This window comes from Trachypithecus francoisi, unplaced genomic scaffold (genome assembly GCF_009764315.1).
Source record: "Trachypithecus francoisi isolate TF-2019V2 unplaced genomic scaffold, Tfra_2.0 Lachesis_group3, whole genome shotgun sequence".
Taxonomy (NCBI): Eukaryota; Metazoa; Chordata; class Mammalia; order Primates; family Cercopithecidae; genus Trachypithecus; species Trachypithecus francoisi.
The window spans coordinates 73,534,471-73,561,332 of record NW_022681468.1 but is presented as its reverse complement, the minus strand read 5'-3'; the positions used below and the strand labels follow the sequence as shown (position 1 = coordinate 73,561,332).

General features: G+C 39.7%; 1 protein-coding gene across 3 annotated transcripts in view; it reads left to right on the top strand.

Annotated features, from left to right (window-relative positions):
• Positions 1–26,862, top strand: part of AKAP6 (A-kinase anchoring protein 6) — a 657,824-nt gene that overhangs the window by 230,719 nt on the left and 400,243 nt on the right. For all 3 annotated transcript variants that reach the window (XM_033188313.1, XM_033188311.1, XM_033188312.1), the window contains one exon: positions 1,415–1,772. In XM_033188313.1, coding sequence (XP_033044204.1) covers positions 1,449–1,772 — 324 coding nt within the window. In that variant the 5' untranslated portion in view covers positions 1,415–1,448. The remainder of the gene's footprint in view (positions 1–1,414; positions 1,773–26,862) is intronic.

Here is a 26,862-nt window from a genome sequence, read left to right as displayed (position 1 = left end):
AAAGTTTCCCCTCTCTTTTGGTATGTAAAAATAATTTTGCTTCTGGTGTTGAATATTTGTTATTATACAAATATGAACTACTTTTTGACAATCACATTTAATTTCTGATCTTTTGGTGAGTCACCTTTCATCTTTGGGGGAATAACGGTGTAAACTAACTTGAATATGTAGAACCAGACAAAAAATTATAAAAGAAAAAGAAATTCATTGCCTTGAGTAGAAAAAGCTGCTCCTGAGACTGAAAATAGTGCTTATTTATTTTAAAATACAAGAGCCTAAAAGTTGTTGTTATACTAGACTGGTTCCAGAAGAAAGATAAATTTAATAGCTGGATAATTAAACTAATTAAATTTATCTTAAAGCCCAACCTTACTTTATGATGAATTACACTTATGTTATTTTAACTTATTTGGTTAATATTTTACTGTTTATGTATTTCAGACCAATTTATTACCCTTCGAATTCCAGAAACCTCTAAAAATTCCATATAATCAAATATTAATGTAATTTAGATTGAGAGTTAATTAGATCTATTCAGTACAATCCATGATTTATATTTTCTAGGAAAGTAAAGATTTGGGATTGTCACAGGTTATTATTTAGCTAACAAATCATAGAAAGGAGCAACATCTCCTGAATTCAGCTCAGTGTTTTTTGTAATTAGAACATCTTCCCACTGTAGCTGTCCCATGTATTGAATATGTTGATTTTACAGTCAAAATGATGTTTGGATACTTTTAGTAGAAAAGCCCAAAATAATCGTGGCTTGAACAAGATAGAAGCTTGGCTTTTTTCTCACATAAAAGAAGTACAGGGCAGCACTCAGACCTGGTATGGTAGCTCCTCTGTTATCGTGTGGGACCCGTGTTTCTACCTCCGTGCTCCACTATCCTCCACCCGTCATAGTCAAAGGCCTTTCTGGGTCTGGGTTGCCAGCTGCTCTAGCCATCAAGTCCACGTCACAGGCTGGAAGAAGGGGAGGAAAGTAGAAGGGCATAAAGGGAGCCCCTCCTAATTGAGTCAGCTCCCTGTGAGCAGCTCTCCCAGAATTTCAACACAACAATTCCTCTCATTGGCCAGAGCATGGCCACACCTAGCTGCAAAGGAGATAGGGAATGTAGTTTTAAATTCTGGGCAGGAATATGAACAGCTAAAAACTCGGATTTTGTTACTAAGAAATGAGGGAAAAATAGATGGGGGTGGTGGGGGGTAGTAGGCAATATCACAGTGGTTTTATGTTCATGTTATTTCCTGGCTCTTGGGGCTACCATGTAGAAAATCAAAACACCTCTTTCTGTTTTTGTTATGAGCTATGGTTTCTTAATTTAGAAATCCTGTTTCTTCTGTGAAGTATCATTTCTTTATTTGGCAATCTTGACTGACTCTTGCTTTCTTCTTTCCTCTTGCCTTTCAGCTGTTTTGGAAAGAAGTGAGGTTTAGACTTCTCCATGTTAACCATGAGCGTGACACTTTCTCCCCTGAGGTCACAGGACCTGGATCCCATGGCTACTGATGCTTCACCCATGGCCATCAATGTGACCCCCACTGTGGAGCAGGGTGAGGGAGAAGAGGCAATGAAGGACATGGACTCTGACCAGCAGTATGAAAAGCCACCCCCACTACACACAGGGGCTGACTGGAAGATTGTCCTCCACTTACCTGAAATTGAGACCTGGCTCCGGATGACCTCAGAGAGGGTCCGAGACCTAACCTATTCAGTCCAGCAGGATTCGGACAGCAAGCATGTGGATGTACATCTAGTTCAACTAAAGGTAAGGCAAGGTCTGTGATCCTCTCAGGATAGAAGTTTTCAAAAGGCTGTGGCACCTAGAGCCTGTGTTCTGTAATTTCCAATGAGGAATTGTCCAGGAAGAAAAGCACAGTAACAGGTTTCAAACCATTATCTTTATAGGTAAACATGGAAATAATTAATTCTTTTCTGATTTTACTTTATGTGCTGATTATCTAGAATACAACTGGCCTTTGGTGATAGTGCAGAGAAATGGGGAAAGGGAGGGGCATTCTCGTGCAGTGTTATCCAAATAAGTTATAAAGAATAAAAGTATTTAAAAACTCTTACAAAGGGTTTAATAAAAGACTGTCATAGGTAAAATATCACACTCAGCTGTGTTTGTGAGTATGTGTATGTGACTATTATCTTCAGTTGAAGCTGATGCTGCCTTTGTGGCAAACACTGAATTCTGACATGGTGGGGAAGGGCAATGTTCTCCTTTTACAATGAGTTGTTTCATCCAGGCACAATGCATCATGTAGAACAAAGGTGATTTTATGACAACTCATCTAAAGTTCAGACATTGAAAAAAAGTCTGTAGCTTCTGAAGCCCTTTAAAAGCCTGACTGTTGGCAATAATGAAATGGAGGTGCTAGTTAAGAGTGCTACTAATAAAATTTTTGGCCTAGGGACTTCAAGATAAGGTGAACCTTGCCCTGCCATAGTCACTTCTTTCTCCCAGGTCCTTGAAGGAAATACACACTCAGGTCAGTGACCCTGCAGAGCAAGACATGTTTATAGCCAGTCAGGGCACTGGCCACAAACCCCATGGTAAATTTCTAGTCAATTGGAAGTGATACTAAGGAAACTTCCTTTACCTAAACTGGTTCATCCTACATAATCTGAAATGAAAAGTCAAGCATTCTTGGATCTTAACACTTAAATGGTTTACAGGATGCAGCCATCAGCCTGAGGGGGAAAGATGGGCACTTAAAATGAAGCATAGAGCCTACAGCAGAGCAGGTTTAGCCTTCTCAGACTGGTTCAGCAGATCCTGAGCCCGTTAGGGGCAGCTTAACCAAGGGTCTTTCTCTCATTGGAACTGCCTATCACCTGCTTACCTTGGTCAAAAGATATTTCACACCCACCTCCATCAGCTCCATCCCTTAGTATGGTCTGTCTCCCCTGCTGAGAAAGGAGCCCCAGGAGGGCATGAAGTCAACACAGTAATTACATAGTAATTACTCAATCAATAACTATTAAGGGGATAAATATAAATTGTCCTATGTTCGTTTTATTCTAGGATGTCTATCATGACTTTTTGGGGTACTTGTTTCATTAGGTTACTTAACCAATAGAGCCTTTCCACATTGAGTTCAAAGTCAAGGAGCTCTGGTTACTGCATGTGGCCTCAGAAAAGGTCTACACAAGTGTTTGGTTGTATCACTTAATCTGCTTAGTTAAGTTTCTCTTTTATTTGTGTAATATTTCTTTATTCCACCAAATAAGCACTGTCATGCATTTTTTCAAAAACATTTTAAATAAATACCACTTTTTCTGATTTCCACGTTGATCCATAAGAATAAAGGGGAACTTGGGCACAGAGTTTTATATGTGGAAACACAACAAAACAACCTTGTAGAAGCAGCTCTCAGCTGAGGCCTTTGGCTAAGCAGATGGACAGGCCCACACTGGGGATGACCAGCTGTGATGGGGCATCTTAGCTTGGCTCCCACTACCTTGATTGATAAGTTACCCAATGTATTAATTTACAGTGAAAAATCACCATCTCAAGGCTGGGAATGCCCATGGCTTTCCCAGGAGCCCCAGCTGCCTAACTTAATCTCCACTTGTGCCTCTAGTGGACATCTCAAGCCCATCAGAGAGCTCAGTCTTACCAGTTTCCGTAAACATCACTACTCTGCTAAGCCAAAGCATGATTATCTACCCCACATACATGTCTATCAACAAGTCCTGGGACTCCATCTCCAAAATATGTTCTAAAGTTACTCTCTTCTCTCCAACACTACTGCTGGCATCCTAGTCAAGCCACATTACTGCTTGCCTAGGCTACTTTTAGAACTTTCTAACTAATCTCGCTGCTTCTTTTACCTTTAGACTTGCAGTTTATTCTCTGCCCAGTAGCCAATGGAATCTTTAAAATATGTAAACAAGTACCATGACTCAAGACTATGATCCTAGCACTTTGGGAGGTGGAGATGGGTGGATTGCTTGAGTCTAGGAGTTTGAGACCAGACTGGGCAGCATGGGAAACCCCATCTCTACTAAAAATACAAAAATTGGTGGGCATGGTGGTATGCACCTGTAATCCCAGATTCTCTGAAGGCTGAGGTGAGAGAATAACCTGAGCCTGGGAAGTTGAGGCTGCTCATGCTCCACTGCACTACAGCCTGGGTGACAAAGTGAGACTCTGTCTCAAAAAAATAAAATAAAAATAAATATGCAAATGAGGTCATGTCACTTACTTGCTTCCTACTGGACTTACAATAAAACTAAAGCTTTTTCCTGTGGCTCTGCTCTTGGCTATTTCTCTGATCCTGGCTCCTGTACTTTTCCCCTTGTTCATAAAGCTCCAGATTCACTGTAAGTTCCAAAGAAGCATTGGGTTTGTTCTTCTCTGACAGCTTTTCCTGTTCCCTCTGCAGAGAAGCTCTCTTTCCCCATTGTTACATGGCAGATTCTGGATCCTCACCAAGCTATCAGCCAGAGGCACAGTCATGTTTAACATCTGGGGGTGCAAGCCTGGGAGAGGGTTGGGCAGGGATTGGCAGTGAGGAAGTAGAGCCTCAGCTGTGTTTGATGAAGGGCAAGCACAAAAAAAGAAGCTACCCATTACCTAACTTGTCTACACACTTCATACTCTCTTTCGCATTGCTGGTTCTAAGTCTTTTCATCATGCTCTTCTCTACCATTGTGTCAATACATGACTTTTTAAAAACATAGTTAGAAAATGCTTTTAGAAAATGCTTGGGGCTGGGTGCGGTGGCTCACGCCTGTAATCCCAGCACTTTGGAAGGCCGAGGCGGGCAGATCACGAGGTCAGGAGATCGAGACCATAGCTAACATGGTGAAACCCCGTCTTTACTAATTAGCCAGGCATGGTGGCAGACGCCTGTAGTCCCAGCTACTTGGGAGGCTGAGACAGGAGAGTGGCGTGAACCCGGGAGGCAGAGCTTGCAGTGAGCCAAGATTGCTCCACTGCAGTCCAGCCTGGGTGACAGAGCAGGACTCCGTCTCAAAACAAAACAAAACAAAAAAAATGTTTGGGGTAGGCTCTGTCTCTGCTCTTAAATTAAATGTCATTTTTTTTTCAAATAAGCCATTCCTGATCCCTCTTCTTAAACCACCTACCACCCAGCCATTATCTAGTCCATCACCTAGCTTTATTATTATTATTATTATTTGAGAGAGGGTCTTTGTCATCCAGACTGTAGTGCAGTGGCACAATCTGGGCTCACGGCAACCTTTGACTCTCAGGCTCAAGAGATCCTCCTGCCTCAGCCTCCCAAGTAGCTGGGACTACAAGTGCATGCCACCATGCCCAGCTAATGTTTGTATTCTGTATAGTAGAGATGGGATTTCACCATGTTGCCCAAGCTCATCTTGAACTCTTGGGCTCAAGCGATCTTCCAGCCTCTGCCTCCCAAAGTGCTGGGATTACAGACGTGGCCTTTATTATTATTTTTTTAATGGTTCTTATTACTAGCTGCAGTTACTTATTTATTTGCTTGTTTGTGTTTTCCCTAAGGACCTGAACTGTTGAGTTTTCTATTGTATGTCTGTTGTCTAGGACAGGGCCAGGCACTTAGAGAGGATTCAGTTCACACCTGTGGTTGTATAGGTGAGTCCAAGACTATGTGGTCAGTGCCTTCTTTCCCCATAGACAGGCTTGCACAGCAAGTCACATAAGGAAGGCTGCTCAGTGAGGGCTGAATTAGGACAAAGGCAAGGCATTGGATGAATCAAGGCCCGATATGTTTGGAGCATTGCTCTCCCATTAGGAAAGGTCTGTGAGTAGTTCAGAAGTCTGGGGGATCTTGCCTGGGGAGTCTGCCCAGGAAAGTCTATTCTTCTTCTGTAAATGGTTGTGCCTGGCCTCTCTCACATCCCCCTTTTTGTTGTACTCCTTCTTTGGTAATGATTTTGGTTAATAAGCATAGTCCCAGGTCTTTTAAACCCAGAGCCACTCTTTTTCTTTAAAAGTGATTTTATCTTCTGGTCGTGTTGATCCTAAAGTCTATTTCCCAGAGACCACTCTTATCTCCCTTATTTCCAAGTTCTTAGGGGAAATTTTACCTCCAGAATGAACTACAGACAACTGTTATAAAGTTCCCATGGGGGAGTGATTGCTCTTGAGAGTGAATAAAAACAGAGATTAAAAATTGGAAACAATGAAATATACTGAGTATTTTTTTCCATTATTTTTAAAACTGAAAATGCAACCCTCGTATTTTGCTTCTTAGCTTCCAGATATTCTTCAGTAAGAAGTATGAGAAACCAGCTGAACCAAATTTAGAATCTCTCCCCCTTCTTTGGATTCAGAAGCTGTGCTGTACAGGAAAACCAGATCAAGAACCTTAAAAGGTTTTGATTTTAACTGAGACCTCTGGTTTGGGTGAATGTATCTGGGTGCTAAAAAGGTAAAGTAGGTATCTCTGCTTCCTGATTAACAGTCGTCTCAGGGAGAATATTATTTGTTTTCCTGGAAACATGATAGCAGGAAAGAGACAAGGTGTAGACTAGCTAGCATAGGCTAAATGAAATGGCTGGATAACAGAGAGAAGTCTTGAAGTGACTTTCTGGAATCAGCTCCCCAAAAACCCACATTAGATAGATTCTGTCCTAAGCCACCTCCATATGAGATTTGGGTCTGTATCTTTGATTTTGATGTGACTCTCAAAGTTAGAGTAGTCAACAGAGACTCTGTTTACAAGATGTTCTGACTGGACTGTACCCAGGCTGTGATGCCTCTGACATCTGAAGTTAATTGCACATACCCAGTGATCACATGGGGTCTCGAGGGCCTACTGGGATAAAGGATTGAATCCTTTCCACAGCTGGGATTTGGGACATCAGATGGACCTGATGGACTGAAGATGATGGAAGTCTAAGGATGATGGGGCTCCTGGGAGAGGATTCTCTGTTACCATGGGACAAAAAATCTGCCCCAGTGTGGGGGGAGGAAAGGGGATGGTGAGTTGTGGTACAGTATGTTCCCAGCCCTGGAACCTGGGCTGGCACCAGGGCAGTGTGGGTAACTAATGAGGGGAAAGGGCTATGGTTGTGACTTGGAGGACCTCCCCAGTGGCTGAAGCCAACTTTCGCCTTGTTCAGCAGGTGCAAAAGGGAAAGATTATTCTCTTTCTTCCACTGCTGGAGCATAACTAGTAAGCGTTGCCTCAGATGGCAGTGGTGCCAGCAAGGTGACAACTGTGGAGTCTAGGGTCCATAGTCGTGACAGTGAGCAACAGCCAGGGTTGATTCATGGGCATATCTAAAACATGCCCTTGGATTCTCATAAATTTTTGATAAGGAGAACGAACTCTGAGTGGAACTTAACTTCTGACATTAAAAGTTACTGGCTTGTTGGATTCTGATCTTAATGTTAACTTGACTGTGTGTTAAAGCCTGAAGCATTCAATTCACACCATCTTTGAGTGGTTTCCAGTACATCTTAAATATTATAAGCCCTGGTTTAACATTGAAGACAAAATATCTTTATTTTCTGAAAAGAGTAGTTATTTTCATTTTCGCCCTTTAGATCACTATTTTTCAGCAAATAGATCTTAACCCATTTAGCAGGTTGTGAAATCAATTTAGTGAATTAAAGAGCTAAATAATGAATTAGAAAAGGATTTCATGAATAATGATAAGTGCTATGTTGTAAAACTTGGTTTAATTAAAACCAAGTTCTTGGTCATGGTGTAAAAATGTATTTCTTTGAGTCAAGGCCAGAACAGTTTGATAGTGACTGCTTTAGGCCATTCCCAACTTTCCTCAAGATATTTGATGTATACTTTAATTTTGGAACATATTATGCAAGGAAATGTAATCTGGTGCTGTTTGTGTAACATTATTGTTTTAATTCTTATATGGGATTAAAATTTACATGAAATACCCATTAAATTGGCAACCCCAAAAGCATATCCCAAATCTCTGAAAATTGGAAGATGAGGTTGATGTATTTGTTGATGGGTATGAGGATGTTAACATTTATTATTTTCCCAAAGCCCAGATTTGTGACTGTAATCCTTTTTACGGTTGATGGGTGCTATGATCTCAAAATTCATATGTGGAAACGTAATTGCCAATGTGATAGGATTAAGAGGTGGGGTCTTTAGGAGCTGATTAAGTAATAAGGGGTCTACCCTCATTAATGAAATTAGTGACTTCATAAAGAAAGGTTCCAGGGAGCTAAGGCAGCAACAGGGTGCCATATTGGAAGTAGAGAGTAAGCCCTCACCAGACACAGAATCTGCTGGAGCCTTGATCCTAGACTTTCCAGCCTCCAGAACTATGAGAAATAAATTTCTAGTGTTTATAAATTACCCAGTCTAAGGTGTTTTGTTATAGTAGTCAGAATGACTGACTGTGTTTTCCTTAGGGTGTCTTCTTAGGGAAGCTGGATACTAGTGGTCAAGTGTATAGAGAGTGTGGTTTTATTATGGTGCTTATTAGTGGAAATGCTCTTTCTACAATTAGTGCTAAGATTGTGTAAGAAAATTTGGTATCATCGACTAATAAAAATGGTTGAAATAAAAAGGATGTCTGATGTTTGAATGGCTAATTTTAGATATTTAGAAGACCCAATGATGTGGAAAAAAAAATCTATCTCAATTAATTATCAAGTAATTATCTTTCTCTCTTCCCCATCCAATGCTGGAAAACAGGCCAAGTGCTAAATAAATCCTTTTTTGATTGTTGAATGATTAATGTATTTTCATCATGATTTGGGGAGATGATATAAGCCTCAGACCTAGCACCTGTTTTGGACTACTTATGAACACTCTTGGTTAAGATATAGAAAAATTAATGTTGGTGATTCCTGGCACATAATTGTGGAAGATCTTTGGCTATACATGAATCTTAGCCATATGCACTAATGTATTTAGAGCTCAGAATGGGAGCATTATTTGTCGAGGTGGCTCAATCAATCTAACAGATTGTACAGCTGTGTAATTTTTCATTAGCAAAAGTAGCATGGAAACTGAAGATTATCACAGATTTTGCAATTTGAAAGAAATAGTGAAAACAGTTTAGGGAAAAGTAATACATTTCATAAAAGGAGTTTGAAAAAAAATCCAAAGAAACTGGCATTACTTTGATTAGAGAAGTGTTATTGGGGTTTGTTACTTAAAGATGTTGGTTTAATAACGTCACCATGAGCTCTCACTGAACAATAGCCATCTGTTTTTGTGGTCTCACAGGATTAGATATTTTTAGGGGCATCTACCAGAGATAGTATATGAGTTAACTCTTTCCTTGCCTTGAGAGTTTTCACTTCAATTGAATACATAGAGTATCTAACGTACACTAGGAGTTTTACTTGTGGTATCTTATTTAATCCTCACAATAACCCTCTGTTAGAAATGAGGAGACTGAGTCTCAAAAGGTTAAGTGATCAACTTGGGAGTCAAATCATATATTTTGAGTCTTAAGTCTAATATTCTTTCTATTTTGGTGCACTGGCTTCATACCCTTCTACGGATGTGAGAAATTTGAGTGGCTATAAGGTATAATAGTTCTGGCTAGGTACAGAGGCATATGCCTGTAGTACCAGCTACTGGGGAGGCTGAGGCAGGAGGATTGCTTGAGTCCAGGAGTCCTGGGCAGTAGTGCTCTATGCCAATCGGATGTCCACACCAAGTTTGGCATCAATATGGTGACCTCCTGGAAGCAGAAGACCATCTGGTTGCCTAAGAAGGGGTGAGCTGAACCAGGCTGGAAATGGAACAGGTCAAAACTCCCATGCTGATCAGTAGTGGGATCATGCCTGTGAATAGCCACTGCACTCCAGTGTGAGCAACATAGCAAAATCCCGTTTCAAAAAAAAAAAAAAAAAATTCTGGTTTTCTTACATTAGACAGTTAAGAGGAACGAATGTGAGGGTAAGGGGCTTATTTTATTAAGAAGATCCAACCTATGTGTATTTTAATTCATCATAAGTAGGAATGTGAGCAATTTGAAATGGGGACATAGATGAAGTCCTGGGGTCTCTTTGAGTAGGGGTGTCATAGCTACCTTGAATAAGGTGCCTATGTTACTACCTTGCCCACTCCGCTGTCTTCAAAATTTTACATCTCAAAATAGGGGAAATGTAATACAATTAAAGTGAAAAGGAAGTAAGGTGTGAATGACTAGTATCCTAACATGGAGGTGGGTGGAACAAGAAATGAACATCTTTAATGAAAAATGTTAACAAATCAATTGATTTCAAGCTGTGGCATGTGTAGAGACCATGGTTCTCACCCTTGGCTGCACAGTACAGTCTCCTGGGAAACTTTAAAAAACCCATTGTCTGGCCGGGCGCGGTGGCTCACGCCTGTCATCTCAGCACTTTGGGAGGCCAAGGCGGGTGGATCATAAGGTCAGGAGTTCAAGACCAGCATGGCCAAGATGGTGAAACCCCGTCTCTACTAAAAATACAAAAATTTGCTGGGCGTGGTGGTGGGTGCCTTTAATCCCAGCTACTCAGGAGGCTGAGGCAGAGAATTGCTTGAACCTTGGAGGTGGAGGTTGCAGTGAGCCGAGATCGCACCACTGCACTCCAGCCTGGGTGACAGAGTGAGACTCCGTCTCAAAAACAACAACAACAACAACAACAACAACAAACCATTGCCCAGGCCATGTTCCAGAGCAGTGACGTCAGAATCTGGGTTTGGACCCAAGCATCTGTCTTTTAAAGACTCCCCAGGTGATTTCATTGCACAGCCAAAGCTGACAGCACCTGGAAGGAGATGCTTCAGAGCAGAGGATTTTTGGATACATCTTGCTTGTTCCATTTATTCCTCCTTCCTTCCAAACAGACAGCCAAGGATTTAAATACACTTTTTTTTTTTTCCTCAGGAGCAAGGGCTTCTACATGATTTGTTTGAACTTCTTCAGTTTTTCAAGTAACTTCATAAAGTCAGTGTACGCAAAGGGAAGGAAGGGAATAAGTACATGCCAGACACTTACCTATGTGCTTTAAATGTCCTATCTTATGTTATTATCTTAACTTTTTAAATACAAAAGAAAAACCCAATCCAGATAAGGCAAATATTTCTCTCTCATTTGATTTTCACAACTCCTCATTGAACTAGACATCATCTTACAGAGCAGTCCAGGCACAGGGCTGCCCATCTATGGTTTTGCAGGTTACATATGAATGGCACCTGTTGAAGTTGTGCAGTGTACCACCTGCAGGGCCTTATGTGGCTCTTTTATATAGTCATGGGAGATACAAACATCTTTGTGTAGGCAAAGGTGTTTTGGATATGAAAGACAGAATGGTTCTTTTCTTGTCTGGATCCAAGGCATGATGGGAGGTATATACATATGATTGAGCCTGGTAGAAACACATTATGAAGGACCACAAAAACTTAAAATGGCTCAGAGAAGTCTGGACTTGATTACAGTAGTCATAAAGACACCCACAAACAAAGTAATAATGCGGTAAAACAAAACTGTGTCTTAGGATGATTTTGCAAGTGTGTTCAGGTTAGTCTGGAAAGGGGAGAGATGTGAGACAGTTATGAGGCTGTTGAGTAAGTGATGCAGAGTAGCTGGGCTTGGGTGGTGGAAGTGGGAGGCAAGAAAAAGTTCATCAGACCAGACACCAAGCAGAGGAGTTAGAGGCAATTGGTTTTCTCAGTTTAATTTGCCCTCATCAGGCTCAAACTGAACTTATATGTCTCTTGTCAGTTGCTATTAGGGCTGAGGGTTGTTTTTTCTTTGTATAAATGTGAATAGAATAAAAAGGAACAGAATAGAAATCTCTTCTCTGTCCACTTTAACAATGTGGCTGTTATCAGTGGGCTTTTTGGTGTAAGCTGCTTCTATTGTTCTGTGATACTTTAATGTACCAATTTTCTTCATTACTTGAATAAGGAAGATTTGCCAAATATATCATTAAATTGAAAAGGAATATGTGAAATTCAGTATGAGAAGTGATCTACTGTTCTCTCAAGAAAGAGGGAATGATTATAAGGTCTACTGGAGAATGAGTTCAAAAGTCTGACAAACTGGCCTTTGGCAAATTATGAAGAAGGTCTTCTGTGCTTCTTGCATTTTTTCTTCTTTCCAAAAATGTAATTTCTATTGAAAGCTTCCCAGCACTTTGGGAGGCCGAGACGGGCGGATCACAAGGTCAGGAGATCGAGACCATCCTGGCGAACACGGTGAAACCCCGTCTCTACTAAAAAAATACAAAAAACTAGCTGGGCGAGGTGGCGGGCGCCTGTAGTCCCAGCTGCTCGGGAGGCTGAGGCAGGAGAATGGCGTAAACCCGGGAGGCGGAGCTTGCAGTGAGCTGAGATCTGGCCACTGCACTCCAGCCTGGGCGACAGAGCGAGACTCCGTCTCAAAAAAAAAAAAAAAAAAAGCTTCTATAAAGTAATTCAAGCAATAGTGTTAACAATGGCTGCATCTTCAACATTTACCTCTGCAAAGGGAAAATGGAATCCATTTCTGTAATAGTGAGTCAGGCATGATGAGGAGAGAGATTGTCACTAAGGGTGATTCTTGAGTTCTTCAAATAATACCACATAGGAGACTACCTCTTATGTATGTATCTATGCTCCTATCTTGGAAGTAACTAGGAATAAAATGTTGTTTCATAAAACATTTAAGTATAGCATTTACTTCTGTTAACTTCTATCTGTCCTCCCACAGTGCAAATTCTTGGGCATGGCCTCTAAGTTCCTTGAAAATCTAGACCAGCTGGCCTGTTATTCCCTCTCTTGACATTTTCCTTTCTGCACCTCTAACAAGCCATGCTCATTCATAAATCCATACCTTGGAATATGGTTTCTTCTTTCTCTCTCTGCGAAATTACCTCATTCTTTACCCAAACCTCTCTGCCTGGAAAAATTGCTGTACGTACTCTGAATCATAGCTAAAATATCATCTGCTTGGTTAAACCATCTTGCCAGCCAAGCTGGTTAATCCTTCTGTAGGTTTTCTGGTTCTTTTTTCTTTTTTTGAGATGGAGTCTTACTCTGTTGCCCAGGCTGGAGTGCAATGATGCAATCTTGGCTCACTGCAACCTCTGCCTCCCTGGTTCTAGTGATTCTCCTGCCTCAGCCTCCTGAGTAGCTGGGACTATAGGCATGTGATACCATGCCCAGCTAATTTTTTTGTATTTTTAGTAGAGATGGGGCTTTGCCTTGGCCAGGCTGGTCTTGAACCCCTGACCTCAAGTGATCTACCCACTTTGGCCTACCAAAATGCTAGGATTACAGGTGTGAGCCACTGTGCCCTGCCAGTTCTCCCCTTATTTTCATATGTCTGTCATAACATAATCATGGACATGGCATTCAATTTGAGATATTACTACTCCAGCTATTTTTTTTCTATTCCTATATTCATTCATATTTCTATTTCTATATTCATATCTGTGTTGATACATTTGTATGACTTTGAAATCCAGAGACAATGAGCATAAAACTTGTTTCCTTTATTTTGTTGATTAGATACATACAAACTAATAGACTTGTAAATAATTGGTAGATCTTCCTTAGGGAAAGCTAGTTCCCATACCTGTACTGGAAATCTGAGGGTGTGATTCAGATTCCGAGATGTGCTGGGCATTTTGTATTTAGGGATGATTTGAGGGAGAAAGCCTCACCTCAAAAGTTCTATTTGCAGTTTTATATATAATGCATTGAAGAATATTTAAAGGTAAATTATGTTGGTTGATAACTTGATGTCATTACTATAAGAGATTCAGGGATGGTGTATTTTAGCTTATTTGAATTTTCTGTGCAATATTTTGCATAGACAAATATAGGATTTGTATAAGTGTACCACAGTTACCTCATTATAATGGCAAAAACTATTTGTTAAATACCATATGTACTTGATGTGCTCAATTCTATATAAATGTGTTAATTCTGGTAGTTATCCCATAATCTGTTGGATTATGCTCTTTTATAATGAGTAATGAGCTAGGTAAATAAAAATGAATCTAACCTTTGTATGGATTAATACAGAAGATATTATTTTGTATATGTAGGATACAAGGTTTCCTTTTCATTTTTCTCCTTTCTGCTTCTTGTGATCTACATGTATCTCTTCCTAGTAGTTATAAACCTGAGATTAAACCTGAGATATCTGTATTTCAAAAATTATTTATTTTTACTGTCATAGATTAAGTTATAGACTTATAAGAATAGATTGTTGGAAAATGGTAAGTTTTCTTAAAGCTAGTAGACATCTTTTTTTTTTTTTTAAATTTTCAAGAGTGTTGGGCTTAGCATTTCCTATAGATCTACAAGCAACTGTTTTTTTTTTTTTTGTCTGCCACAGGATCTGAAGTATAAATATTTTATAACTGTTTAATGTGGTTATTTTAAAATTCAGTACACCTTTAAAAATGCAATTCCATGAATGTGTTGCAGGTTTCCAGAGCAAGTTTACGGACACTTAAAGCACAAGGCTTTATAAAGACAATGTATTTATTTGATAGAATTGGGTTTCTACTTTTATTTTAAAAAGCAAATGTAGTATTTTTTTACTCATCACACTTAAATTATTTGTTTGCAGTCTTTTATTGATATTTTTATAGATTTGTTAGCCAAAGATAGCAAAAAATTCTTATTCTGAAATGAAACTATTTAAGATGATTATGTTTCCCTCTCCCCATGTTATGACCCCAGCTAGACATCACAGCATGAATTCCACCTTTAAAACTATTCCCAACCACATTTGACTTAAAACCAGTGATTCAAGGCCTAGCAAACAACTCATCTCTCTACTTAAAAAGCTTCATGCACACTCAGCCTGCACTGCTCTGAGAGCACCTTGTCTCTTAATACATAATTTAGCACCAGTGTTTACTACCTTGCATTCTTATTTGCTTTTTTCATATGTCGTTTTCTAGTTTTCTCAAACAAAACTAAGAGCTTTTTAAGGGCAGTTTCTCCTACTTTTTTGTATAAAATTGTAAATTCTATTTTGGTCAACTAATTGACTGAATCCTCGTGTTATAATTTTAAATTTTCCTTCTGCTCTTTCTAAGTGGCACTGGCGTACTAAAAAAAACCATAACCTCCCAAGGACATTTCATTTGCAAGTATTCACTAGTATTTAAAAATTAGTGTAATTGTTCATAGAAGCTTTGGGGTTAGGACTTGGCCAAAAAAGCAGAATTTTCCTGGAATTAACCCAGAGAAAAATTTGACATTTTTTAAAAATAAGAATGAGATGTTGAGTAACCTTAATTAAGTTTCTTCAAAGACAGCAGACTCCAGTTAATATAACCTAAAATTTGGGTCAAGTTAAATTTTGAAACCCTTTGAAAGTCTTTTATTGGCCGAGACGGGCGGATCACGAGGTCAGGAGATCGAGACCATCCTGGCTAACACGGTGAAACCTCGTCTCTACTAAAAAAATACAAAAAAAAACTAGCCGGGCGAGATGGCGGGCGCCTGTAGTCCCAGCTACTCGGGAGGCTGAGGCAGGAGAATGGCGGGAACCCGGGAGGCGGAGCTTGCAGTGAGCTGAGATCCGGCCACTGCACTCCAGCCTGGGCGACAGAGCGAGACTCCGTCTCAAAAAAAAAAAAAAAAAAAAAGAAAGTCTTTTATTAATTCAAATCTTCAAAATTGTCAGTGTATCACATAATCATGTTTAAGAGAAAGTAGAATTATGCATCTCCCTCCATCTTGGACTAGTTGGCAACTTAATAATTCATTGACATCCATTTTCTGTCCAAGTGAGAGGATGTGCTCCCTCATGGCATTCTATCTAACACCTCCTACGGTGAGAGTCTTGGTTTCAAAGGTTAAAACAAGTATACTGACATATTTAAATCAGTTACAAATCTACCCATGCACACTGCTTTTTCTGTAGTAAGGACAGCAAATGGGAAGAACTAGAAATGAAATGCACTGAACATTTTGATTAATGATGCCCAGGACCAAAGATCCTTTTTCAGGGAAGGAAAAACATCTATAAATGAGGTAAATTGAGTGATTTTCATTTGTAGTTGAATAACAATACCTCAGTGGCAGCTTCTCTTCGTTCTCAATTGCCTGGACTAGAACCAAAATCTGGCATCCTCATCTTATTAGTAACTTTATAATGTGGCAATGCCTCCCTTTTCTTGGTCTCAGCTTCTTCACTGTAAGTGGAGGGAACTACAGAGTACCTTATAACCCTAACATTTCGTGACAATAACCAAGTACATCCTAAGCAAACTGTAAATTTTGCCAAGTTTGTGGCCTTGATCCCCAATCTACTTTTTCTGCATCTGGGTGAGGACCCTTTCTTCCTCTTAAAGTTTCTCAAGTCTTTACTCTTCCAGTAATAATATGAGTGAGCTACCAATCCTTTATGCTTTGTTTTCCTCAAAGCACATGTATTATCTCAGTTAATCTTTAATACCTGGCCCTTTAGTGTGGGACCCGAGGTACAGAGAGGGTAATTTACTTGCCTAAAATCACACCACTACAAAGTGGTAGAGCTGGGAATAAAAACTAGGTCTTCCTAATCCTAAAGTCTGTGTTAAGCTTTTTAGATTGGTAATTTTTTGAGAATATGATGTAAACCATAAACTATCTATAAATGTTGCACACATGTGCCAGTAATATTTTGCATACTATATCAAGAGATCCTTTGAAACCCATTCATGGGGGACTCCAAGTTAATACCTGTAGTATACTATATCATAGTGCTTTTTCAATTTACTTTTTTCCTGATTTCAAAATGGAAAGATTCTGAGAGAGAAAGGGAGATATTAGCATTGCATACTTGATTCTACAATCTTGATTCTACAAGGGAAATATTATTCTAAAGGGAGATATTAGCAATGCATACTTGATTCTACAATCTTGATTCTACAATGTTTAGCAAAAGATAGATACCTGGATTCTTGTTTACATTAGGTTTCCTCACATACATGAGCATCAGGAACTTTGGGAAAGCTCTCATTCCCAGGTAGAAGATGAGATTGCAAGAAAGATCATCACCTTGACAAATTAACTCTCCAGTCTGCTCTTTAATAGCTGAATTTCCTTTACCCTCTACAAAGGCTTTTTATAATTAGAAGTTAGGCATTAAAAATCAATGTCATTGGGAGAAGTAATGCATTCACTTCCATTTACATCAAGAATAAATACCAGGCTGGTGCAGTGACTCACGCCTGTAATTCCAGCACTTTGGGAGGCCAAGGTGGATGTATCACTTGAGATCAGGAGTTTGAGACTAGCCTTGCCAACATGGTAAAACCCCATCTCTACTAAAAATACAAAGCAAGCAAACAAACAAAAAAATTAGCCAGGCATGGTGGTGCACACTTGTAGTCCCAGCCACTCAGGAGGCTGAGGCAGGAGAATCGCTTGAACCCGGGAGGCAGAGGTTGCAGTGAGCCAAGATAGTGCCACTGCACTCCAGACTGGACATCAGAGCTAGACTCCATCTCAAAAAAAAAGGAAAAGAATAAATACTTTCTTAGAAAAGATTTTCTGCTGGAGAAGACAGCTCTGGTCCCATAAAGAGGGAAGGGAAAGGCTTCAGAAAGAGGCCCTGCTAATCAACTGCCAGTTTTTACCTTGAGTCACATGGCCTGAGGACTGATAATCTAATTTAAGTAGAACAAACTAGATTCCAAGCAAGTAGGTAGTAACTGCTAAAATAGTTGAAGGTATTCTTGAAACTAGATTGGGGCTGTCTTCCCAATTTATAGGGTATATTGAGATGTCCTGGCCCCTTTTCTTGATAGTGGTTAATTTAGTTCAAACTGGCCGGGCGCGGTGGCTCAAGCCTGTAATCCCAGCACTTTGGGAGGCCGAGATGGGCGGATCACGAGGTCAGGAGATCGAGACCATCCTGGCTAACACGGTGAAACCCCATCTCTACTAAAAATACAAAGCAAGCAAACAAACAAAAAAATTAGCCAGGCATGGTGGTGCACACTTGTAGTCCCAGCCACTCAGGAGGCTGAGGCAGGAGAATCGCTTGAACCCGGGAGGCAGAGGTTGCAGTGAGCCAAGATAGTGCCACTGCACTCCAGACTGGACATCAGAGCTAGACTCCATCTCAAAAAAAAAGGAAAAGAATAAATACTTTCTTAGAAAAGATTTTCTGCTGGAGAAGACAGCTCTGGTCCCATAAAGAGGGAAGGGAAAGGCTTCAGAAAGAGGCCCTGCTAATCAACTGCCAGTTTTTACCTTGAGTCACATGGCCTGAGGACTGATAATCTAATTTAAGTAGAACAAACTAGATTCCAAGCAAGTAGGTAGTAACTGCTAAAATAGTTGAAGGTATTCTTGAAACTAGATTGGGGCTGTCTTCCCAAATTTATAGGGTATATTGAGATGTCCTGGCCCCTTTTCTTGATAGTGGTTAATTTAGTTCAAACTGGCCGGGCGCGGTGGCTCAAGCCTGTAATCCCAGCACTTTGGGAGGCCGAGATGGGCGGATCACGAGGTCAGGAGATCGAGACCATCCTGGCTAACACGGTGAAACCCCATCTCTACTAAAAATATAAAAACTAGCCGGGCGAGGTGGCGGGCGCCTGTAGTCCCAGCTACTCAGGAGGCTGAGGCAGGAGAATGGCGTAAACCCGGAGGCGGAGCTTGCAGTGAGCTGAGATCTGGCCACTGCACTCCAGTCCGGGCGACAGAGCGAGACTCCGCCTCAAAAAAAAAAAAAAAAAAAAAAAAAAAAAAAAATTTAGTTCAAACTGTGTCAGAGATTTCAGAAGCACACTGAGAGCAATAAAAGCTTGATGCCTCTTTAGTATCAGCCAGCTTTTAATGGCTGAAATGGGAGTTCTTCAAATTAGTGATAGTCAGTTGTCATGCCTACCCTCATGCCTCCTTCTTGCCTGCTGGCTGGTTCCAGGAGAGGCAGAGTGGAAAGCCCCCAGGATTTGGAGATGGCAAGCCTAGTTCTGCTCCTGATTCTGCTACTTACTAGAAGTTGGACACTGGGCAACTCAGTAATTTCTATGAGTCTTAATTTCCTTAGCTGCAAATATTCACCTCTGAAGGTTGTTGTAAAAATCAAGATCATTCTTTAGAAGAATTTTGAAATTTCTCTGATGCTACATGACATGTTAGTAGTTCTGATTATGATTCTATCCCAATCTAAATACTGCTTGCTGATTCTGTGGCTCTGGTAGGGTGAGCTGAGATGTGTGTGTGTGTGTGTGCCTTGGGGACAGAGCAAGAATGTCCAAAAAAAAAAAAGAAAAAGGGGCCGGGCATGGTGGCTCACGCCTGTAATCTCAGCACTTTGGGAGGCCAAGGCAGGCAGATCATAAGGTCAAGAGATCAAGACTATCCTGGCCAACAAGGTGAAACTCCGTCTCTACTAAAATACAAAAATTATCCGGGCATGGTGGTGCACGCCTATAGTCCCAGCTACCCGGAAGGCTAAGGCAGGGGAATTCCTTGAACCCCGGAGGCAGAGGTTGCAGTGAGCCGAGATCGCACCACTGCACTCCAGCCTGGCAACAGAGCGAGACTCCATATCAAAAAAAAAAAAAAGAAAAGAAGAAAAAAAAGTAGGTACTCAATAAACCACCACTGAATGAAGAGTAATCAATCACTAATAATCCTATTATTCATATAAAATGGTATATAATTTTCTAGATCATATTCTATATTTGTGTTTTTCTTACTTTATATGAATAGTCTCCCATGTAAATAAGTATGTTTCATAATTCCCTATGGCTGCCTAGTGTTTCATTTTATGAACGTACAACATTTATGTAGTCAAGCCTTTGTAGCTAGACATCTGGCCTTGCAGTAGGTGTAATTCTCTTAAAGGCACACATATCCTATTGGTCAATCACCAAATCCTGCTGAGTTTTTCCTTTTGTTAGAATGTAAGTTCCACAAGAACAGGGGCCTTTTCTGTCTTTCCTACAACCAGATCTTCAGAACCTCATATAGTTTTGATGATCAACAAAGAATGAATAAACAATGAAATTTTTAGTTAACAGGATGAGATAAAAATAAATTTGACTTCCCATTATACAATTTTTTTTTTAACTGTGTATTGGTATACTTTCTCTTCCAAAATTCAAGTGCATAGTACTGAACATACCTAAAGCTTTCTCAGGATTAAGCTTTTGAAGTCATCAGTTACAATATCATTTTCATGTAAGAGTAACAGATTTGGATGTATTAGGAGATTTACATTGCAAATTTGCCCCTTCCTTCAATATCTTTTCTTGAGATTTCTTTTTTGCCTTCTAAAAAGTAGAAGGAGGGAGGAATCCAATTAACTGAGGGCCTTGGTTAATTATAGTTTTACTGTTAAGAATGCTACAATTTGGGCCAATTTGGTCTTTAAGAAAACTTCTTTAAATCCCAAATATAGAAAAAAACCCTGCTATATGAATATCTTTACTGTATCTTGTTTATAATGTAAAATGTTGAAAATAACATAAATGAGGAAAGTGGTTTATTATTATGTTTTATCTATCTCATATCTAGTAGTGGAAAAAATTAGTTTACTCTATTGCTTTATATTTGCAAGTGGATTGGAATTTGAAATACTTGTGAACAAACAAATACGCCTCCTACTTTGTGCAGGTCTGAAAGTCAGATTAGCCTTTAGCTAGTTTGCACGATTCCTCAAGACTAAATTTTATACTGGCTGGTGTACCAGAAAATAAGATATTTTGTTGCTACAGTAATTTTGATATAATCAAAACTTGTAAGAAGAAAACATGAACTTCCTAATTACTACATATCCACTCAGTGAGCTAAATAATTTATTATCTTTTTACAAAAAACCTGATCCTGCTTTCAATGTTCCAGTTCCCATTTTCTTCCTTCCATTTATTCCATTTATTATTCTTTCTTTCTGACCTGTTCTACAGAGTTTGCACAAAAGATATAGCTTTATTTGTATACAGCTATTAATTTGCTAGTATGTGGACTAGTATCTAGGAAACTCACCAAATTAGAATAGTTATGCCAAAGTATAGAAACCATGTGTAAAAAATGTGCACTTGGGCCTAATATTGCAGGCATTGCAGCTTTTTAGGTAAAGGTGTCATGGACTAATTTATTCCTGTATCTTCTAGTTGTCTCCAAGACACAAGTTGGTTATTTTTGTTGTTGTTATTCAAACAAAACATTTAATATTTTTACTATAAAATAACACATAAAATAACTATGTTGACTGCATTGCCCAATATGGTAGCCACTAGTTACATATGGCTTTTTAAATTTAAATAAATAAAAATGAAATAAAACTGAAAAAAATGCAGTTTCTTAGTCACACTAGCTACATTTTAATAGTAGTTAGTGGCAACTGTTCTGGACAGCAAAGATTTCTAAATCATAGAATTCTATTGGAGAGTGCTGACTGGTGTTTTAACCCTACTTCCTCCACCCCTTTTCTCCAAATCAAAGGTAAGCTGTAACCACATTTCTACTTTATCAACTATAACTCCATGCTATCATTTTTCTTTTTCTTTTTCTTTCTTTCTTTTTTTTTTTTTTTTTTTTTTTTTGAGACACCGTATTGCTCAGTTGTCCATGCTGGAGTCCAGTGGTGCAATCATGGCTCACTGCAGCCTCCACCTCTGGGGCTCCAGCAGTCCTCCCACCTCAGCTTCCCAGCTGGGACTACAAGCATGCACCACCACACCCAGGCCACCATGCTTGGCTAATTTTTCTTTATTTTTTGTAGAGATGGGTTATTGCCTGTTGCCCAGGCTGATCTCAAACTCCTGAGCTCAAGCAATCTGCTGACCTTAGCCTCCTAAAGTGCTGGGATTACAGACGTGGGCCACCAGGCCCAACCTATGCTATAATTTTTAATGCTGCATATTAATCCACTGCCTGGCTGTGTTTTAATGTATTTTCCTAGTCTGCTATTCATGGATATAGGGGTTACTTTTGTTTTTTCCCTATTATAAAAAGTGTTGTCATTATTTTCTTTGAGAATACATCTTTGTATACTTGTCTAAAATATTCAAAATTGGAATTGCTTGGTCAGACTGGGCACAGAGGCTTATAGTTGTAATTCCAGCACTTGGGGAGGCTGGTGAGGGAGAATTGCTTGAGGCCAGGAGTTTGTGACCAGCCTGGGCAAAATAGGGAAATCCTGTTTCTACAGAAAAAAAAAAAGAAAGAAAGAAAATGAATTGCTTGGTCAAAGGTTATGCATGTTTTACATTTTAGTACATGCTGTTGAACTGTGCTCCAGAGACTGTATTAATAAATAATTCCTTGGTTGATTGTGAATATTGTTATGTACTGGGGCAAGTCACTGAAGTTCTGTAAGTCTCATCTAATTTTCTGTTCAAAATAGGAATAATAGTATCTACCATTTACCTTACTAGGTAGTTATGACATAAACAATGAAATAATACATTTAAGTACTTTTAAAAAATGAAAGTTCTACTGTCACGTATAGTATTCATACTATTAAGCCATCTATTGTTGGGAGGATAAAAATCAGACAACCTGAATCCTCTGTGATCTTAGTTTAACACTCAAAATAAGGAAAGGTGGTGGTAACATGAGCTTTAAAGACTTCCTTATGGGAAAGAGAATCCTACCTTCAGAAACATAATTTATTGTTATAGACATAAGCACACCAATATGAATGTAGGATTTTCCATTCAGGACATTTAGAGAAGTGGGATAATTTCTGTTTTAATCTTAGAATTGGATGAGATATGTCTAATGTTGACAGTGGGGTATTAAAGTCTCCCATTATTATTGTATGGAAATCTAAGTCTCTTTGTAAGTCTCTAAGGACTTGCTTTATGAATCTGGGTGCTCCTATATTGGGTGCATATATATTTAGGATAGTTAGCTCTTCCTGATGAATTTATCCCTTTACCATTATGTAATTCTTTGTCTCTTTTGATCTTTGATGGTTTGAGTCTGTTTTATCAGAGACTAGGATTGCAACCCCTGCTTTTTTTTGTTTTCCATTTGCTTGGTAGATCTTCCTCCATCCCTTTATTTTGAGCCTATGTGTGTCTATGAGATGGGTCTCCTGAATACAGCTAACTGATGGGTCTTGACTCTTTATCCAATTTGTCAGTCTGTGTCTTTTAATTGGACCATTTAGTCCATTTACATTTAAGGTTAATATTGTTGTGTGTGAACTTGATCCTGTCATTATGATATTAGCTGGTTATTTTGCTCGCTAGTTGATGCAGTTTCTTCCTAGCATCAATGGACTTTACATTTTGACATGTATTTGCAATGGCTTGTACCTGTTGTTCCTTTCCATGTTTAGTGCTTCCTTCAGGATCTCTTGTAGGGCAGGCCTAGTGGTGACAAAATCTCTAAGCATTTGCTTGTCTGTAAAGGATTTTATTTCTCCTTCACTTATGAAACTATTAATTTGGCTGGATATGAAATTTTGGGTTGAAAATTCTTTTCTTTAAAATGTTGAATATTGGCCCCCACTCTCTTCTGGCTTGTAGAGTTTCTGCCGAGAGATCTGCTGTTAGTCTGATGGGCTTCCCTTTGTGGGTAACCCGACCTTTCTCTCTGGCTGCCCTTAACATTTTTTCCTTCATTTCAACTTTGGTGAATCTGACAATTATGTGTCTTGGGGTTGCTCTTCTGGAGGAGTATCTTTGTGGCATTCTCTGTATTTCCTGAATTTGAATGTTGGTCTGACTTACAAGGTTGGGGAAGTTCTCCTGGATGATATCCTGCAGAATGTTTTCCAACTTGGTTCCATTTTACTTGTCACTTTCAGGCACACTAATCAGATGTAGATTTGGTCTTTTCACATAATCCCATATTTCTTGGAGGCTTTGTTCATTTCTTTTTACTCTTTTTTTCTCTACACTTCTCACTTCATTTCATTCATTTAATATTCAATAGCTGATACTCTTTCTTCCAGTTGATCTAGTCAGTTACTGAAGCTTGTGCATATGTCACATAGTTCTCGTGTTATGGTTTTCATCTCTATCGGTTCTTTTAAAGTCTTCTCTGCATTGATTATTCTAGTTATCCATTCATCCATTCTTTTTTCAAGGTTTTTAGTTTCTTTGCACTGGTTACGTAGTTCCTCTTTTAGCTCTGAGAAGTTTGATCGACTGAAGCCTTCTTCTCTCAACTCGTCAAAGTCATTCTCTGTCCAGCTTTGTTCCATTGCTGGCGATGAGCTGCATTCCTTTGGAGGGGGAGATGTGCTCTGATTTTTTGAATTTCCAGCTTTTCTGCACTGCTTTTTCCCCATTTTTGTGGTTTTATCTGCCTTTGGTCTTTGATGATGGTGACGTACTGATGAGGTTTTGGTGTGGGTGTCCTTTCTGTTTGTTAGTTTTCCTGCTAACAGTCAGGACCCTCAGCTGTAAGTCTGTTGGAGTTTGCTTGAGGTCCACTCTAGACCCTGTTTGCCTGGGTATCAGCAGCAGAGCCTGCAGAAGATAGAATATTACTGAACAGCGAGCATTGCTGTCTGATACTTGCTCTGGAAGCTTTGTCTCAGGGGTGTACCCTGCCGTGTGAGGTGTCAGTCTGCAGCTAGTGGGGGATGTCTCCCAGTTAGGCTACTCAGAGGTCAGGGACCCACTTAAGCAGGCAGTCTGTCCATTCTCAGATCTCAGCCTCCGTGCTGGGAGATCCACTGCTCTCTTCAAAGCTGTCGGACAGGGGCATTTACCTCTGCCGAGGTTTCTGTTGCTTTTTATTTAGCTATGCCCTGTCCCCAGAGGAGTAGTCTACAGAGGCAGGCTGGCCTCCTTGAGCTGTGATGGGCTCCACCCAATTAGAGCTTCCCAGCAGCTTTGTTTACCTACTTAAGCCTCAGTAATGGTGGTCACCCCTCCTCCAGCCTTGCTGCCACCTTGCAGTTAGATCTCAGACTGCTGTGCTAGCAATGAGGGAGGCTCTGTGGGCATGGGACCCTCTGGGCCAGGTGTGGGATATAAGCTCCTGGTGTGCCATTTGCTAAGACTCTTGGTAAAGGATATCCAGGAATTGAACTCAGTCAACTCTGCACCAAGCAGACCTAATAGACATCTACAGAACTCTCCACCCCAAATCAACAGAATATACATTCTTCTCAGCACCACATTGCACTTATTCCAAAATTGACCACATAATTGGAAGTAAAGCACTCCTCAGCAAATGTAAAAGAACAGAAATTATAACAAACTGTCTCTCAGACCACAGTGCAATCAAACTAGAACTCAGGAGTAAGAAACTCAATCAAAACCGCTCAGCTACATGGAAACTGAACAACCTGCTCCTGAATGACTACTGGGTACATAACGAAATGAAGGCAGAAATAAAGATGTTCTTTGAAACCAATGAGAAGAAAGATACAACATACCAGAATCTCTGGGACACATTTAAAGCAGTGTGTAGAGGGAAATTTATAGCACTAAATGCCCACAAGAGAAAGCAGGAAAGATCTAAAATTGACACTCTAACATCACAATTAAAAGAACTATAGAAGCAAGAGCAAACGTATTCAAAAGTTAGCAGAAGACAAGAAATAACTAAGATCAGAGCAGAACTGAAGGAGATAGAGACACAAAAAACCCTCCAAAAAATCAACGAATCCAGGAGCTGGTTTTTTGAAAAGATCAACAAAATTTATAGACTACTAGCAAGACTAATAAAGAAGAAAAGGGAGAAGAATCAAATAGATGCAATAAAAAAACGATAAAGGGGATATCACCACCGACCCCACAGAAGTACAAACTACAATCAGAGAATACTATAAACATCTCTACCAAATAAACTAGAAAACCTAGAAGAAATGGATAATTTCCTGGACACTTACACTCTCCCAAGACTAAACCAGGAAGAAGTTGAATCCTTGAATAGACCAATAACAGGCTCTGAAATTGAGGCAATAATTAATAGCCTACCAACCAAAAAAAGTCCAGGACCAGACAGATTCACAGCCGAATTCTACCAGAGAGGTACAAGGAGGAGTTGGTACCATTCCTTCTGAAACTATTCCAATTAATAGAAAAAGAGGGAATCCTCCCTAACTCATTTTATGAGGCCAACATCATCCTGATAACAAATCCTGACAGAGATACAACAAAAAAAGAGAATTTTAGACTAATATCCCTGATGAACATTGATGCAAAAATCCTCAATAAAATACTGGCAAACCGAATCCAGCAGCACATCAATAAGCTTATCCACCATGATCATGATCATCAAGCTTATCCATCCCAGGCTTCATCCCTGGGATGCAAGGCTGGTTCAACATATGCAAATCAATAAACGTAATCCAGCATGTAAACAGAACCAAAGACAAAAACCACATGATTATCTCAATAGATGCAGAAAAGGCCTTTGACAAAATTCAACACCACTTCATGCTAAGAACTCTCAATAAATTCGGTATTGATGGAACGTATCTCAAAATAATAAGAGCTATTTATGACAAACCCACAGTCAATATCATACTGAATGGGCAAAAACTGGAAGCATTCCCTTTGAAAACTGGCACAAGACAAGGATGCCCTCTCTCACCACTCCTATTCAACATAGTGTTGGAAGTTCTGGCTAGGGCAATCAGGCAAGAGAAAGAAATCAAGGGTATTCAGTTAGGAAAAGAAGAAGTCAAATTGTCCCTGTTTGCAGATGACATGATTGTGTATTTAGAAAACCCCATCGTCTCAGCCCAAAATCTCCTTAAGCTGATAAGCAACTTCAGCAAAGTCTCAGGATACAAAATCCATGTGCAAAACTCACAAGCATTCTTCTACACCAGTAACAGACAAACAGAGAGCCAAATCATGAATGAACTCCCATTCACAATAGCTTCAAAGAGAATAAAATACCTAGGAATCCAACTTACAAGGGATGTAAAGGACCTCTTCAAGGAGAACTACAAACCACTGCTCAGTGAAATTAAAGAGGACACAAACAAATGGAAGAACATACCATGCTCATGGATAGGAAGAATGAATATTTTGAAAATGGCCATACTGCCCAAGGTAA